Raw genomic sequence first — 18559 nt, 5'->3', positions numbered from 1 at the left:
AAAAAAAAACCAAAAACATCACAAAAGATATGGTGGAGTGCCTCAAGAGTTCAAACTCCAGTACCCCCCCACCCCCACACCCTTCATTTTGGACCCTTAGAATTGTGAAAAATAAATTTCTAATATTTGAGTGTCTTATTGTGGCAGCTCTTGTAATGTAATACATTTAGTTCAGTAAAACTCTTACAGACTTTCCAGAGAATGTTAATGTTTTAAATTTTTGGTATAGAAACAAATGCTGTAATATCAAAGTGTTTATTCTAAATCTGTTTCATTGTTTATTTCTGTCAGTAATGTGAAAAAAAATTCAATACCTATTTTTGTTTTTTACTTTTATCTTCCTTAGGAAAAAGAAAGAGTTGGAGATTATTTACCTCAGTGGTAGAATGCATGTCTATTGTGTGAGGCTTTGGATTACATTCCTAGCACAAAAAGAAGAAAGGAAGGAAGAGAGTTATTTTGTGTTCGTAGTCTATACTTCTGGAATGTTTTCTCCACCTCATTATAAATTTGTAATTTATAATGTGCTTTATTGTGCTTCTTTTAGAAGTTGAAAATGATGGAATTTTTTTTTCACTTTGCCATTTGTTTGTAGTTTCCTCTGAGTCAAGCACCACATACATATTTGGTGCCTTTGTCTAAAATTCTGTAGGCCCTTTAACCAATTATACAACATAAAAATTACAAAACCAACATAGTATATAATCTTTCACATGAAAGATTATTTAAAAATCGGGTAAAATGCTTAGTTCTGTCTTTCTGGTACTCTTGGTTATAATGAAGGCCCCAAAATAACATTGTTAAAGTGTGATTTGTATTTTGCTATAATACCAGTTTCTCATCTCTTTTTCGTGGAAATGTTATGACATTCTTTTTCTTCTTTCTCCTTTATTGTTGTGCTGGATGGGAGTACATTGTGTTTATAAAGAACAATGTTATCAACTATATCACACTTGAATTCACCCCTTTCAGTGCTCCCCTTCCCCCCATCTCTTGTCACTTCATTTAATTTTTTTTCTTTATTCATTTATTCATATGTGCATACATTGTTTGGGCCATTTATCCCCCCATCCCCTTCATTTAATTTTTATATGAGTATTACATATTAACAACGCATATTTATGGTAAAAATTAGTTTATTCATACCCTGCAATTCTTTATTACCATTTATAAATGGAGTTGAAATACAAATCACTTTAAGAAACACTTTGTGTGATAACAGTTGACTTCACTTGCACAGTCATATATAAAATGTTTTTGAATTTTTAATAAAGGTTTTTCCTAACATAATAATTAGTCCTTTTTATTGTCTTTTAATTTAGGATTGCTTTTTTAAAAAATAATTACTATTTAATTTTTAGCAATATTGGGGTCTGAACTGAAGGCCTCCCCCTTGCAAAGCAAGTGTTTCACAACGTCCCCCAGCCTTTTTTTGCTTTAGTAGAATCTTCTATTTTGCCTGGATCTGGCCTTAATCAAGATTCTCCTATCTACAACTCTAGTTTCATAGGGATTACAGATACTTACCATTACAAGCAGTAATGAGTTTGTTGAGATAGGGCCTAACTATTGGGGTCTCAACTTTACCCATGCTGTCCTTGAACATTTGCCTTCTTAGTCTCTGCCTTTCAAGTAGTTGGGATTACAGAGTGCAACCATGTCTGGCTTCAATTTACTTTTAACTGACACATAAAACAAAAATTGTACATATTAATTGGTACCCATAAAATGGGAACTGTCTTGTTTTCATACATGTTTACATTGTATAATGTTTAAATTAGGTTAACATCCTTTTCCTTTCCTAATGAAAACCTAAAAATCTTATGCATGAGAGACAATGAAAAGTAGCTTTTCCAGTATTTGTCTATATTAAACTGCCCATGACCTCTCTTTACTTCTTGGAGATTCTTACTATATTGCCACAGCTGGCCTCCAAGTCACCTTTCCAGTAACTGGGATTACAGCCATGCACTTCCATGGCTGATCTTTTAAATTAGAAAGTCAAGCTTTTCCTTTTTACTCTTTGGCCATATTTTTCAAAAATGCTTTATAAAAGGGTATCACTGATATTTTTGATAATCATGGAAGAACTAACAAGTATGCTGACAATGTTCTTTTCTGCCATGCTGCTTAAAAGGGAAGGATAATGTAAGACCTCAAATTATACCATTAAACAGGTTTTTGGAAAGTAACTGAGTATTATCAATATCTTGAAACTCTTGGTTGTATTTTAAGTTAGTCCTTTTTTGCTTTAAAGACATTTTTATCTGTGAAATACTTCTGGTTGTATTTTAAGTTAGTCCTTTTTTGCTTTAAAGACATTTTTATCTGTGAAATACATTTTATTGGATCATAGCCTGATGGACTTTTCCAAAACAATAAAACCATGTCGTTTCAGCATTTTCTTTTTCATTTTTCTTTTATTATTCATATGTGCATACAAGGCTTGGTTCATTTCTCCCCCCTGCCCCCACCTCCTCCCTTACCACCCACTCCACCCCCTCCCGCTCCCCCCCTCAATACCCAGCAGAAACTATTTTGCCCTTATCTCTAATTTTGTTGTAGAGAGAGTATAAGCAATAATAGGAAGGAACAAGGGGTTTTGCTGGTTGAGATAAGGATAGCTATACAGGGCATTGACTCACATTGATTTCCTGTGCGTGGGTGTTACCTTCTAGGTTAATTCTTTTTGATCTCACCTTTTCTCTAGTTCCTGGTCCCCTTTTCCTATTGGCCTCAGTTGCTTTAAGGTATCTGCTTTCGTTTCTCTGCATTAAGGGCAACAAATGCTAGCTAGTTTTTTAGGTGTCTTACCTATCCTCACCCCTCCCTTGTGTGGTCTCGCTTTTATCATGTGCTCATAGTCCAATCCCCTTGTTGTGTTTGCCCTTGATCTAATGTCCACATATGAGGGAGAACATACGATTTTTGGTCTTTTGAGCCAGGCTAACCTCACTCAGAATGATGTTCTCCAATTCCATCCATTTACCAGCGAATGATAACATTTCGTTCTTCTTCATGGCTGCATAAAATTCCATTGTGTATAGATACTACATTTTCTTAATCCATTCGTCAGTGCTGGGACATCTTGGCTGTTTCCATAACTTGGCTATTGTGAATAGTGCCGCAATAAACATGGATGTGCAGGTGCCTCTGGAGTAACAGTCTTTTGGGTATATCCCCAAGAGTGGTATTGCTGGATCAAATGGTAGATCGATGTCCATCTTTTTAAGTAGCCTCCAAATTTTTTTCCAGAGTGGTTGTACTAGTCTACATTCCCACCAACAGTGTAAAAGGGTTCCTTTTTCCCCGCATCCTCGCCAACACCTGTTGTTGGTGGTGTTGCTGATGATGGCTATTCTAACAGGGGTGAGGTGGAATCTTAGTGTGGTTTTAATTTGCATTTCCTTTATTGCTAGAGATGGTGAGCATTTTTTCATGTGTTTTCTGGCCATTTGAATTTCTTCTTTTGAGAAAGTTCTGTTTAGTTCACATGCCCATTTCTTTATTGGTTCATTAGTTTTGGGAGAATTTAGGTTTTTAAGTTCCCTGTATATTCTGGTTATCAGTCCTTTGTCTGATGTATAATTGGCAAATATTTTCTCCCACTCTGTGGGTGTTCTCTTCAGTTTAGAGACCATTTCTTTTGATGAACAGAAGCTTTTTAGTTTTATGAGGTCCCATTTATCTATGCTATCTCTTAGTTGCTGTGCTGCTGGGGTTTCATTGAGAAAGTTCTTACCTATACCTACTAACTCCAGAGTATTTCCTACTCTTTCTTGTATCAACTTAAGAGTTTGGGGTCTGATATTAAGATCCTTGATCCATTTTGAGTTAATCTTGGTATAGGGTGATATACATGGATCTAGTTTCAGTTTTTTGCAGACTGCTAACCAGTTTTCCCAGCAGTTTTTGTTGAAGAGGCTGCTATTTCTCCATCGTATATTTTTAGCTCCTTTGTCAAAGATAAGTTGCTCATAGTTGTGTGGCTTCATATCTGGATCCTCTATTCTGTTACACTGGTTTTCATGTCTGTTTTTGTGCCAGTACCATGCTGTTTTTATTGTTATTGCTTTGTAATATAGTTTGAAGTCAGGTATTGTGATACCTCCTGCATTGTTCTTTTGACTGAGTATTGCCTTGGCTATTCGTGGCCTCTTGTGTTTCCATATAAATTTCACAGTAGATTTTTCAATCTCTTTAATGAATGTCATTGGAATTTTGATGGGAATTGCATTAAACATGTAGATTACTTTGGGGAGTATCGACATTTTTACTATGTTGATTCTACCAATCCATGAGCATGGGAGATCTCTCCACTTTCTATAGTCTTCCTCAATCTCTTTCTTCAGAAGTGTATAGTTTTCCTTGTAGAGGTCTTTCACATCTTTTGTTAGGTTTACACCTAGGTATTTGATTTTTTTTGAGGCTATTGTAAATGGAATTGTTTTCATACATTCTTTTTCCGTTTGCTCATTGTTAGTGTATAGAAATGCTAATGATTTTTCTATGTTGATTTTATATCCTGCTACTTTGCTATAGCTATTGATGATGTCTAGAAGCTTCTGAGTAGAGTTTTTTGGGTCTTTAAGGTATAGGATCATGTCGTCTGCAAATAGGGATATTTTGACAGTTTCTTTACCTATTTGTATTCCTTTTATTCCTTCTTCTTGCCTAATTGCTCTGGCTAGGAATTCCAGTACTATGTTGAATAGGAGTGGAGATAGTGGGCATCCTTGTCTGGTTCCTGATTTTAGAGGGAACGGTTTTAATTTTTCTCCGTTAAGTATAATGCTGGCTGTAGGTTTGTCATATATAGCTTTTATAATGTTGAGGAACTTTCCTTCTATTCCTAGTTTTCTTAGAGCTTTTATCATGAAATGATGTTGGATCTTATCAAAGGCTTTTTCTGCATCTATTGAGATGATCAAGTGGTTTTTGTCTTTGCTTCTGTTAATGTGGTTTATTACGTTTATTGATTTTCGTATGTTGAACCACCCCTGCATCCCTGGGATGAAGCCTACCTGGTCGTGGTGGATAATCTTTTTGATGTGTTGCTGAATTCGATTTGCCATTATTTTGTTGAGGATTTTTGCATCAATGTTCATTAAGGAGATTGGCCTATAGTTCTCCTTTTTGGAGGTGTCTTTGCCTGGTTTTGGGATAAGTGTAATACTGGCTTCATAAAATGTGTTTGGCAGTTTTCCTTCCCTTTCTATTTCATGGAACAGTTTAAGGAGGGTTGGTATCAGTTCTTCTTTAAAGGTCTGATAGAATTCAGCAGAGAATCCATCAGGTCCTGGACTTTTCTTTTTCGGGAGACTCTTGATTGCTGCTTCAATTTCATTTTGTGTTATAGGTCTATTCAGGTGATTAATTTCCTCTTGGTTCAGTTTTGGATGATCATATGTATCTAGAAATCTGTCCATTTCTTTTAGATTTTCAAATTTATTTGAATATAGGTTCTCAAAGTAGTCTCTGATGATTTCCTGGACTTCCATGGTGTTTGTTGTTATCTCCCCTTTTGCATTCCTGATTCTACTAATTTGGGTTTTTTCTCTCCTCATTTTAGTCAGGTTTGCCAGGGGTCTATCGATCTTGTTTATTTTTTCAAAGAACCAACTTTTTGTTTCATTAATTCTTTGTATGGTTTTTTTGGTTTCTATTTCGTTGATTTCAGCTCTTATTTTTATTATTTCTCTCCTATTTGTTTTGGGATTTGCTTGTTCTTGTTTTTCTAGGAGTTTGAGATGTATCATTAGGTCATTGATTTGGGATCTTTCAATCTTTTTAATATATGCACTCATGGCTATAAACTTTCCTCTCAAGACTGCCTTAGCTGTGTCCCATAGGTTCCGGTAGGTTGTGTTTTCATTTTCATTGACTTCTAGGAACTTTTTAATTTCCTCTTTTATTGCATCGATGATCCATTCTTCATTAAGTAATGAGTTATTTAGTTTCCAGCTGTTTGCATGTTTTTTGTCTTTACTTTTGTTGTTGAGTTCTACTTTTACTGCATTGTGGTCAGATAGTATGCATGGTATTATTTCTATTTTCTTATATTTGCTGAGGCTTGCTTTGTGCCCTAGGATATGATCTATTTTGGAGAAGGTTCCATGGGCTGCTGAGAAGAATGTATATTGTGTAGAGGTTGGATGAAATGTTCTGTAGACATCTACTAGGTCCACTTGATCTATTGCATATTTTAGATCTTGGATTTCTTTATTGAGTTTTTGTTTGGATGACCTATCTATTGATGATAATGGAGTGTTAACGTCTCCCACAACCACTGTGTTGGCGTTTATATATGCTATTAGGACTTTTAGGGTATGTTTGATGAAATTGGGTGCGTTGACATTGGGTGCGTACAGATTGATGATTATTATTTCCTTTTGGTCTATTTCCCCTTTTATTAGTATGGAATGTCCTTCTTTGTCTCGTTTGATCAATGTAGGTTTGAAGTCTACTTTGTCAGAGATAAGTATTGCTACTCCTGCTTGTTTTCGGGGGCCATTGGCTTGGTAAATCTTCTTCCAGCCTTTCATCCTAAGCATATGCTTATTTCTGTCAGTGAGATGAGTCTCCTGTAAGCAACAAATTGTTGGATCTTCTTTTTTAATCCATTTTGTCAAACAGTGTCTTTTGATGGGTGAATTAAGTCCATTAACATTAAGTGTTAGTACTGATAGGTATGTGGTGATTCCTGCCATTTAGTTATCTTAGTTGTTTGAAGGTTTGATTGTGTGTTCCTAACTTGATGTTACTCTCTACTGTCTTGCTTTTTCTTATCCTGTGGTTTGGTGCTGCCTGCCTTTTCATGGTTAAGTTGGGTGTCACTTTCTGTGTGCAGGATCCCTTGCAGAATCTTTTGTAATGGTGGCTTTGTGGTCACATATTGTTTTAGTTTCTGCTTATCATGGAAGACTTTTATTGCTCCATCTATTTTGAATGATAGCTTTGCTGGGTAGAGTATCCTGGGGTTGAAGTTATTTTCATTCAGTGCCCGGAAGATCTCACCCCACGCTCTTATTGCTTTTAATGTTTCTGTTGAGAAGTCTGCTGTGATTTTGATGGGTTTACCTTTGTATGTTACTTGTTTTTTCTCTCTTGCAGCCTTCAATATTCTTTCCTTAGTTTCTGAACTTGTTGTTTTAATGATGATATGTCGTGGAGTAGTTCTATTTTGATCTGGTCTGTTTGGTGTCCTGGAGGCCTCTTGCATTTGTATGGGAATATCTTTCTCTAGATTTGGGAAATTTTCCGTTATTATTTTGTTGAATATATTACGCATTCCCTTCGCTTGCACCTCTTCTCCTTCTTCGATGCCCATGATTCTCAAGTTTGGTCTTTTGATGGAGTCGGTGAGTTCTTGCATTTTCTTTTCACAGGTCTTGAGTTGTTTAATTAATAGTTCTTCGGTTTTTCCTTTAATTACCATTTCATCTTCAAGTTCTGAGATTCTGTCTTCTGTTTGTTCTATTCTGCTGGATTGGCCTTCCGTTTTGTTTTGCAGTTCTGTTTCGTTCTTTTTTCTGAGGTTTTCCATATCCTGGCTGTTTTCTTCTTTATTGTTGTCTATTTTTGTCCTGAGTTCATTTATCCATTTATTCATTGTGTTCTCTCTTTCACTTTGGTGTTTATACAGTGCTTCTATGGTTTCCTTTATTTCTTCTTTTGCTTTTTCAAATTCTCTATTTTTATTGTCTTGGAATTTCTTGAGTGTCTCCTGTACATTTTGGTTGACCCTATCCAGTATCATCTCTATAAAATTCTCATTGAGTACTTGTAGTATGTCTTCTTTTAAATTATTCTTGTAGGCTTCATTGGGTCCTTTGGCATAGTTTATCTTCATTTTGTTGGAGTCTGGCTCTGAGTTTCTGTTCTCTTCATTCCCCTCTGGTTCCTGTACTAATTTTTTGCTGTGGGGAAACTGGTTTCCTTGTTTTTTCTGTCTTCCTGTCATTGTCCTTGGTGTTGTTACTGTCCCTGTACTGTGTGTAATTAAGTATTTTCTAGCTTGTAATAATAACAATGGTAATATTGAGAATGGAAGAGTGAGCTGGGATGGAAAGCAAGAAGTTAAAGAAAAGGGGAAAACAAATATACAGACAAGAGGGAGAAAGCAGAACAAGGTATCAGACAAGAGAGTTTCAAAGGTATAAACAGGGAGTGTTAGTGTACTAATCGACAGTAAGCTGAACAGACAATAGAGAGACAGAGAGAGGATTGAAAATCAAAGATAAAAAAAATAAAAAATAAGTATATGAAAGTAATATCTATTTATAAAAATGAATTAAAATAAAATGGAAAATAGGAAATTAAAAAAAAAAAAAACAAAAAACAAAAAACTTCCAAGTTTATATGCAATGCAATTTCAGTCTTAATAATTTGGATGTCCGTCTTAATCTCCAGTCCTGGAGTTGGTGCCTCAGATGTTGTTCTGTAGTTGTCTCATCAAAGGGGATGCATAAAGTAGAACAAAACTACACTCACACACACACAGAAGAAAAAAAAAAAAAAAAAAGCCCCACCAAGTGTCCCCAGTTCAAATGCAATACAGTTTCAGTAAGTTTTTCGGCTTGCAGGTGTAATTCGGTTGTTCTCTCATCAAAGGTAGGGAGAAAAAGAAAAAAAAGCGTCTGGAGGCAGTTCTGAGAGTGGTATCTGCAACTGTGGTTTGCCTGCCTGCTGCTCTCAGCCTGTAGCTGGCGGCGTTATTTATGCAGATCTCTGGGGTGAGCTTAGCACTCACCTGGTCCCACAGGCTTTGTTTGCTCAGAGTTCTCCTGTGCAAAGCTACAGGCTTTCCCCTTTCCAAGCACTGGGAAAGGCGACACTGCCCCGCGTTGTCAGGCCTGCGTGTTTATTTACAGTTCACGTGGGAAGTGGGTCTTCCCTCCTCTCACAAGCGTCCCCGCTCCTGGTTGCTGGCGCGCCCCGCTCCCGCCAGAGCCTCTCCGCCCGCCCGGCTCGTTTATTTACAGTCCCGGGAAGGATTCCCTTCCCCCAATCTTCAGCGCTCAGGGCGCCCCACCCTCTTTCCAGCGTGTCTTAACTGTTCTTATTGCTTAGTACTCAGTTTCTCTTTTTTCCCGGGTGGAGGTCAGTGTGTCCAGGGGGCTATGCTGCTCTGGCCCAGGCTTGTCTGTGTGGGAACCGCGGTACCACGAAGCTCACCTGGTCCGCGTCTTCCCAAGCCGTATGGGCGCCGGCCACTGGCGGCCCGGGGGCCTCCACGGTTCTCCGTTTAACGTGAAGTGGAGATTCTCTGCGCCGGCTGGAGATGTGGAGGGGTCAAAGTTATGCCTTTTCTCGGTGATTATGCCTGCAAAGTGTGTCTCCAGCGTCTCTCCAAGATTTCACTATAGGAGGCTCGCTTTCTGCTTCCTCCCTCTAGCCACCATCTTGGAATTCTCTCGTTTCAGCATTTTAAAGAAAGAATTAACTCGACAAAAAATAAAAAATTTCTTAAGTCATATAGTACATTTTCAATGATTTCTTCCAACTTTGGTTTTCCTTTTCTAAAGACTTTCTAAAAGTACGACTTTAAGTTACCTAATTTTATTTCAAAAACAAGTATGGTAGAAAATTCTGTATTTATAAATATGACTCATTATATACGTTTAAAATACTTTCTAACATTCATATCTACTACTTAAATGTAGCAGAATGTAACACCACACCATTTTTACTTTTTATTGCTAGCAACTGTCAAGTGTAGTTTGGATCTCGACTATGAAAGATAAAAGTATTTAGGCCAGTCATAGTATCTCTGGTCTGTAAAACTCAGCAGTAAGGAGACTAAGACAAGGAGGATCGCCAAATTGATACTAACTTGGGCCTGCATGGACAGACCGTCTCAAAAAAAAAAAATTAGTGAAAATGCAAGGCATAAGATTTTGAAAGTGTCTAATCAAATCACATTTCTGTTACCAAAGATGACTTCGACATAAGATTGTAATAAAATCCACGTTTTACTTGCTACATTTGTTAAGGAATATGGAATATACGTTTTCCTCATCGGGCTCTCAGACTGAAACTTAAAACTTTTCTTTTTTTATTTTATTATTCATATGTGCATACCAGGCTTGGTTCATTTCTCCCCCCTGCCCCGACCCCCTCCCTTACCACCCACTCCGCCCCCTCCCTCTCCCCCCCTCAATACCCCGCAGAAACTGTTTTGCCCTTATCTCTAATTTTGTTGTAGAGAGAGTATAAGCAATAATAGGAAGGAACAAGGGGTTTTGCTGGTTGAGATAAGGATGGCTATACAGGGCATTGACTCACATTGATTTCCTGTGGATGGGTGTTACCTTCTAGGTTAATTCTTTTTGATCTAACCTTTTCTCTAGTTCCTGGTCCCCTTTTCCTATTGGCCTCAGTTGCTTTAAGGTATCTACTTTAGTGAAACTTAAAACTTTAAACTTAGTATACTTTGAATAACCCGTCTCTCCTTGCTCCATTTTTATTTCAAAGATTACTTGATGTTGAGTGAAGCTTGGGACGGCAAAAGTTGCTAAGTATTTCCCAAGCTCAGAAATGAAGAGAACTCATATAATTGTAGGGAGGGAGGAAAACCTGTAAAACTTCTGGAGCTGGTAACTAGGCCAAGACCCGCACGGAAATGTGGTAGGTGTTTGGGTAACCAGACCCTTGGGTCCAGACCCAAGACCATTGTGCGTAGCCTGCGCGGGTTCAGTCTCCTCGCGGGCTTCTATGGCGAAGGAGGCGGCTAGGTGTGTGGTGGACGAACAGCAGCGCGGAGGAGGAAAAGACGTTGTGAGTCAGGTCGGCCGTGCTTTCGCCGCACCTTGCCCAGTGGGTGCCTCTGCCCATCTACCCTTCCGCATTTTCCTGGATCTCTCCCGGGCGGTGACGTGACGTGCTGACGGCGGGCCCATGCCGCGGAGCTGGGCCGCTTTTTGTCAGCTCCGAGCTCGGCCCCTCCTCCCGCCCCACCACCGGAGTCCGGCCCAGTGCTCCAGAGAAAGGCCGGCCTGAAGCACCCGCTACCGTTGCTGATCGCCCTTCTGCTAGACTGGTGACTTCCTGTTGCCGCGACGGCCGTGTGTCCCAGTGCGCGCAAGGCGGTCTAGTCAGCGGCCCGTAAAGACAACCTCCCATGCTAGGCCGGACTGCATGGCACGCGACGCCGAGCAGGCCCTGGGCAGGCCGCAGTTAGGCCCGGAAAGGTGCTCGGATGCTCTAAGTGGCGGTGGAGGCGCGTTCGGTAAGCGGGCGGGGGCTGGGATTGGATTGCCCTGCTGTCCCGGAGGCGGCCGCCTGATCGCGGGTCGGCTCCGTGACCAACCTGTGGCACCACACGGGGGGAGGCCTGGCCGGGAACCTAAGTCCACAACGTGAAGTGAAGGCCGCAGGCCTGCCGGGCATATTTTCGTTATGTAAATATGGGGGAGGGAGGGGAGGGGAGACAAGATGGCGGCCACTTGGCGCCTGGTGCGGGGGTGTGGCGAGGTCGCAGGGGTGTGGGGGGGTCGGTATGATGGCTGACTTGTTTGCCGGGAGAGGGAGCCGGGATTTTGAATGCTATTTGGACAGAAAAATACCACTACAGCCCGTTAGAGGGGGTGGGAGAGCAGCCTGCGGCGTCGTCGCCTTAACTGTCCGGCACCAGAGTTTTGGCGCGGCGTCGTGTACGCGCCTAGGGGCGTGTTTGCTCCGTGAGGCTGCTGCGCTCTTACCGCCATGATGAAGATTCGTGTTCCCGCCCCTCCGCGGCTACATCGCTTTCCTTGCCCTGCCTCCCATAGTTTAGTGAACGACTGCCTTTTCCCGCTGTATTTCAGCGGGTTCTTTTCACTCTGTTTTGTGGGCACTAGTTGCGTCTTGCTGTCTTGGTTCCCGGGTTGGAGGTTTTTCCCTCCGTCAGTTACCATTTAAGGGTGGTCGGGGAAGGTGGCCCCACTGGCACTCCTGGGGATTTTATTTTTCGTTAAGTGAAGTAACCCTTGTTTATTATGACTTAGGTGCGATTCTTCGCCAGTCACTGATCCCAGGAATGCATGATATATAAAAGTAGAATTTGATGGGAAGAAAGTTCTTATATTCTTGACTAATGGAAGGAAACTGTAATTACATGGTACTAAAGTGAAGGAAATTTGGGGTTTTGACAGTATTGGCATTTGAATTCTGCACATTGTGCTTGGTAAAGAAAAACTTTTTAAAGATACATCCTCAGGTTGGAGAACCTCTCCAAGAGCTCATTTGAACCATAAACTTTTTAAAAGAAAAAAGGCGCTGGAAAAGCACATTTTCTTACTGAATTACATGTTTGCAACGTCATGGACCCACGATGCTATTTAAGTTTTTCTACTGTATTTGAAGTTGAATTTTGAATTTTTATCCCTCAAAGTGCTTTGGATTGCATGCTGTCTCATGTTGCTGGTGAAGCAAAACCATGTGTTCATACACTTTATGGTAAGTGGTAAGAAAAAATGTGCTGTAATACATGTCTGCCTAAAGTTTGCTGCTTTTATTTGTAGCATCAGAAAAATATTCCTTAATAGGATGGTGTTAATAAATACAGTGGGTAAACTTTTTTATGTAGAGGTGGGAGTAGGGAAAAGGTATTACAAGAAAGTTACTGTGGGGCAGGATTGAGGGCTTGACTGAAATGGTAGAGATTCTGCCTAACAAGTTCATGTTTCTGACTTCAAACTTGGTGGTGTGTGGACGGGTGGGGTACAGTGGAAACAGCCTCTATTTCCAATTTGGCTAAACTTGATGTTCAACATACCAGATTGGTAGTACAGACCAGAAAAGTTTGTGACTGGGAGTTGTAGAGTGACAGCAAACCTGAGATGTGGTTGATACTCAGTTTATAATTCTGACTTCAAGAAGTGTTGTTCCCATTGCAAAAGTTTCATAGTTGCGAAATATGAGTGAAAGTAGTAAGCTGATTACTTTTTGTTTCTAAAATATTGTCAAGAATATTGCTTTGTGTGTGTATGGGGTGCGGCGAGAATATTGGAGTTTGAACTCAGGACTTTGCTCTTAGTAGGCAGGTACTCCTTCCACTTGAGCCAGGCCTCCAGTCCTAGAATATTTTTTAAATGTTACTGTTTCTTGGATGTTGTTCCATATTTGCAAAGTATCACAATAAATAAATGTGAAGTTTAATAGGAAAATGTACTGTCATGATTGAGAACTACAGGGAAAAATTCATAAAGTCCATCAATTAAGTATTGAGAAGTAGAATTAGTTAAAGCAGTTCTTAAAACTTCAGTTCCTTTCATTGTTCTTAGGCAAGCCTTGCCGGACAACAGTATCACCTGATAAGAATAACACTTTTTATTACTTTTCTTCTCTTAAAGCTCATATTTAACTTAATGCTCTACACATAGGGGTCTCAGAAAACATGCAGCATTTATTTCCTACAATTATATGGTATAAAAATCAAGTTTTCCATTTTTCCTAGACAGTAACAGGTTAAAGCAGTTATGTTCCTTGAGTACTGAAGGAAACGAGATTGGCATATTTACGGTAACAAACAGGTTACTGTTCAGAAGGAGGCATTACAAGAAATATAAACAGACTAGAAGCAAGTTGTATATGCATTGTTTGTTGACTTGATAACTTGCTAATGCATTTTCTATTTGTTGACTGTAGAAGTAGTTGCCCTCTATCTTTGACAGCTGAAGAGCTATAAAGAAGATAAAATTGTGTGTTACACAGTACAACAGCAGGTTATTCCAATTACAGCCGTAATGGATGTGCAAGATTAAATTAGACTCAAGCATAATTTAAAAGGACAGGTAAGAATGTAGCTTTAAAGGGTTTCTTATAGAAATGACTAAATATAAACAATGTTCTTTGCCTGAAGGGAGAGGTCTAGATGATCTTGAAAACTGATGGGTGGAATACCTTACTAACCAAGTGTTTTGGGTAAATGAGGTATTGGTTTTAAGACACCTTTTTTTTTTTTCTTTCCTGTTTTTAAAAAAATACAGTGTTTTTGGTGGGAGTAAAGAGGGAATACTGTTAGATGGTTTTTATTTGAGCTACTTGGGAGGTGGAGATTTGGAGAATCCTGGTTCAAGGCCAGCCCAGGCAGAAGTTTGGCCCCATCTCAACCAAAAAGTTCACATTTATAATCACAGCCACACAATATGCTATGGGTAGCAATATCAAGGCCCTAGGCTAACCCCTGGCAAAAAGGTGAGACTCTATCAAAAAAAAATAACCTAAAAGGCTGAGGGTGTGATTCAAGTGGTAGAGTACCTCCCTGGTAAGTACTAGACTCTTAATTTAAACTTTGTACAGCTTATCTCCCTTCTAAAAACTTGTAGTACTTTTTAGAAATAAGCTAGCTGTATTTCTATTTATGTTTTCACTAATTAACCAGTTTATTATTATTTATATTTGTGCAGATTAGAAATTACAAACCTTCTTTTTTGTAATTGTAGTCCCAGTCCCCTAGCATATTTCTTGTTCTTTTATAATTCTAGATGGCCATCTGATGTAAGTTCTTGATATCTGCTACTTTATGGATTTCCTTTATTTCTACATAGATTTTCCTCTGTGTATTTTTTCTCTGTGCTTTCAGTTGATGGGGTACTTGCCTTCCTTCTAAGTACTTTTATTCTGCCTATGCTCTACCCTGACTTTCTCTTGATCCTTTGTCTTCCTTTTAAATATTTACATATATGCTCATTTTACAAAAACTTCGTCTTAATTCTATCAGTCTTTTTATCTAAGCTCTTTCAGTTTTTGGAGATATGGTCTCCTGGTATGGGTCAGGCTGGTTTTGAACTTTGCATCGCTCTGCTTTAGCCTCCCTAGTGCTGGGATTATTAGGCAGGTAACACATGTTCTCTTTATATTGTGTTTTCTCCAGTCTCCTTCTTATCCTTACTGTCCTTTTCATGCTCACCTTTTCATCAGTTACTGGTGTTTCCATTAACTGAACATCTCTTCCATATTCAGAAGGCTGACTTAATACATAGTAGATACCTAGTAATAGTTACGGAAAATTTCCTTTGTTCTAGAGTTTTTAAAATAGCTCCTGCTTCTTGCCTATTTAATTTTTGTTTTCTTTTTCCTTCTGTTCTACAGTTTTCTCAGACTCATTCTTCTGTCACACAGAGTAATGTAAATATCTTTAGTATTTAATTTGTTATATTTTTGTGTTCTTCCCTCAGTTATGAAAAATCCTTATTGTAGAGAAGTTTCTTACTCTGCTTTGTTAATTCTAGTAGAATTAGAAGTTTACAGAGTTTAATACATCTCCAACTGAAACTTAAGTAGCCAACCAGAAACTTTTTGGAAATTGAGTAAAAATATTAATGTGTACCACATGTATTTGTGAAAGCACCCAGTCAAAACAGGGAGATCAATAACTTTCTCTTTTATTCATCACTGCTCTTTACTTCAACTGACAGGACTGTTGGCAGCCAATTCAAATCTAGCCAGAATTACTGTTGTGGTAGTGATGGTTATTATTATTTTGGTACTGGGGTTTGGACTCAAGGCTTCTTTCTTGTCAGGTGTTTATTCTACCACTAGAGTCACATCCTAACCCTTTCTTCTTTGGTATTTTTGGAGATAGGTTCTCTACTTTTTGCCCAGGTTAGCCTAGACTTCACTCCTCTTTTATTTTATGCTACCCATCATCCACTGTGATGACAGGCCTGTGCTATAAGGCCCGCTTTTTTCATCAAGATAGGTCTTGCAGACCTTTTCTGCTTGGGGTGGCCTGGAATCTCAAAGTACATGCCACTTTGTCCAGGCATTGGTTAGATGTGCTGACTTTTTGCTAGAACGGATCTTGATTTATAGACCTGTCAGTCTCACCCTTGTCAAGTAGCTAGAATTATAGGCGTGAACCACTAGTGTCTGGCAGGTTTTTTTTTTTTTTTTTTTTTTTTGAGATAGGGTATCACTGTAGCCCAGGCTATACATGATCCATCTCCCCTTGTCTCCCAAGTGGTGACATTATAGGCATATGACACCGAACCTCGATTAAAGTGGCATTTAAATCAGGACGAGGTAGAAAAAAATTTTTTCTTTTATTCATTTTTTTCATACTGGAGTTTGAACTTGGTCTGGTGTTTTCTAGGCACACACTCTATACTTTCGACAAATCCCCACCGACCTTTTTTTGTTTAGTTATTTTTCAGGTAGGATCTTGCATTTTTGCCTGGGGTTGACTTTGAACTGCTTTCTACTGCCTTGATGAGAGATTTTTCCTGGTCACACAGAAATTTTGAAGGCTTTTAAAAAATATTAAGAAGTTAACATAATTAACAGTATATTAAGCATTTAAATTATAAATTGTTTTGAAGGTATTGAAAACAAGTACCCTTATGTAATAAACTATAGCATTGTGTTTCATAAGTTTGCCTCATTGTGTTTCATTTTGCCTCAAGAGGTAGAGTGCTTGCCTAGAAAGAATGAAGGCCTGAGTTCAGACACTAGTTCCACCTTAAAAAAAAAGTAAAACCCTACAAAAGCAATTAAAGGATTGCTTAAGTACTTCCTTTTACTTTTTTCCTCAGACATGGTATGTGTGGCTTAACAAGTATATGTTTTGTTTATTTTATTTATGTGTGATTTTTTTATATTTGTGCTTTATTATTTATACTTAATTGAATAAGATTTACACTTGTTAAATATGAATTTAGTTTATTCTTACAATGTTGTCCAAGTACTCATAACAATCTTTGACAATTTTTCAGGGTGTCTGTGAGAAGAAAACTATTTTCACGAAAATACTAATTTTTCTTTTTTAAAAAACTGATACTTTTATGAATGTTGGTGCATAGTGGAGTTTTCCAGAGACTGTCTGACAAATGGCTGTTCAAAAAAATTGAAAGCAGACAGAAGATATATCTTTTTAATTGATTTTTTTAAATTCCTTTTTTTTTTTTTTTTTTTTTTTTGTGAGATAGATTTTTGCTATGTTGCCTGGGCTGTCCTTGAACTCATGATTTTCCTTCCTCAGTTTCTACAGTGTTAGGATTTACAGGGGTACCATACCCATACCCAACTGTCTTCTTTTAAACCACATATTAAAGTGATTTGTAATAATATTAATTTTTTTTAATTTAGAAAATGCTTTCATTACAGATGCTGTTTATATGGTCATGATTTTTCAGTTTTAAGTGAATAAATACAATACACATCTTCAGTTGTAAAGTAGACCTAAGATAAAGTTTAAGAAAGAGCTAATTTATCCATACACTTTGTAAATACATATCCATTCTTCGGTTCAGTTAGCTTTTTAGTTTCTGTTTTGCAAATTTGAAGCAATCCTGCTGTGAACATTTGTGTTCACAAATGTTCCTGTGTTTAAGTGGAATTGATACCCTGGAAAACAATCAGAAGTGGTACAGTGTCGACAAAGCTGAGAATTGCTAAGTTCTTTCTCCAGTGGTTATTGATACTGTTGTGTATGCACTTCTGTTGTGTATCATTACTAAAGATTTGACATATTAAAATTTTCTAGAATTTTGGGGTTAAGTGTTATCTAATAGAAGTTTTAATTTTGTTCTTAATCAGATTATTGATGAGGTTGAGCTTTCCTACCTGCGCATCTCCCAGTATATTATTGGCTGTATGAATGTCCTTTTCAGTAAATTGTTTGTGTTGGTTCTTGCTTATTTATTAATATTATTTTGTATTCTTTATAAAAATTGTTTACAAATTACATTGCAAATACCTCTTTAGTTTGTGGCTTCTTTTAAGCCTTATTTTTTATAACGTTTTGTTGAATACTACTTGAAGTAAGCTCTTTAGTGTTTTCATGAATGGCTTTTGGTTTTTGCATCCTTAAAAAACTTCTTCTCTTTTCTTATTCCCCTGTTGTTGATTGAACCCAGGACGTAGTATTCATGCTAGGCAATTACTCTGAGTTGTGAGTCCAGTCCCTTTGCCTTTTATTGTTGTTTTGCTTTGCTTTGTTTATTTTTTGGCAGTATTGGGGTTTTGAACTTGACCTCACATTTGCTAAGCAGGTATTCTAGCATTTGAACCTTGCCTCCAGCTTGTATATATATACATAAGACAATTAAATTTTTTATATATAATTTTTTTTAAAGTTTGCTGTCTTTTTAAAATAATATTTAGAATACTTACCTGAATTTTTTTCTACCGTTTTTTTCTATGACTTACTTAATCTTTCTCCCCACTCATAACGGAATACAACTCAAAGGGTACATCATATTCTCATATGTATATGTGTAATTTCAAATTCCTCGTCTTTGATGTCAAACACATGTAGATTTAACAGTTTTGGTGAATATACCTTGTCCTTCTTTTTATTCTTTTTGTGGTGCTAAAGTTGAATCCAGAGCCTTGTGCATGTTAGGTAAGCACTCTACTACTGACCTATCCTTGCATTTAGTGTGTTTTATTTCTTTGTCTTTCCATGACATTTAATTTTCATCATGGTACATATGCACTGTTTTCTATTTTGTTGCTACAAATTTATTTAATCAACTTCTTGAGAGAAGTTTTACTCTATTTTTGATATGAAATTCTGAAGCCCTAGAGATTATATCTAGGTTATAAAGCTAACAGCAAGATTTGAATTTGACCA

At 37.9% G+C, this 18559-nt stretch overlaps 1 protein-coding gene across 14 annotated transcripts in view; it reads left to right on the top strand.

Annotated features, from left to right (window-relative positions):
- LOC109699307 (eukaryotic translation initiation factor 2 subunit 3) overlaps window positions 1-18559 on the top strand; it is an 81419-nt gene that overhangs the window by 48805 nt on the left and 14055 nt on the right. For 3 of the 14 annotated variants that reach the window (XM_074063481.1, XM_074063482.1, XM_074063479.1), the window contains one exon: window positions 347-1278. The exons of the other annotated variants lie outside the window; for them this stretch is intronic. In XM_074063481.1, coding sequence (XP_073919582.1) covers window positions 347-554 — 208 coding nt within the window. In that variant the 3' untranslated portion in view covers window positions 555-1278. Of the gene's footprint in view, window positions 1-346; window positions 1279-18559 lie in introns of those variants that run through there. 14 annotated transcript variants of the gene reach the window in all.

The sequence above is a fragment of the Castor canadensis genome, chromosome X (genome assembly GCF_047511655.1).
Source record: "Castor canadensis chromosome X, mCasCan1.hap1v2, whole genome shotgun sequence".
Lineage (NCBI taxonomy): Eukaryota > Metazoa > Chordata > Mammalia > Rodentia > Castoridae > Castor > Castor canadensis.
The sequence above is the reverse complement of the archived record's forward strand: the minus strand, read 5'-3'. Positions and strand labels throughout refer to the sequence as shown.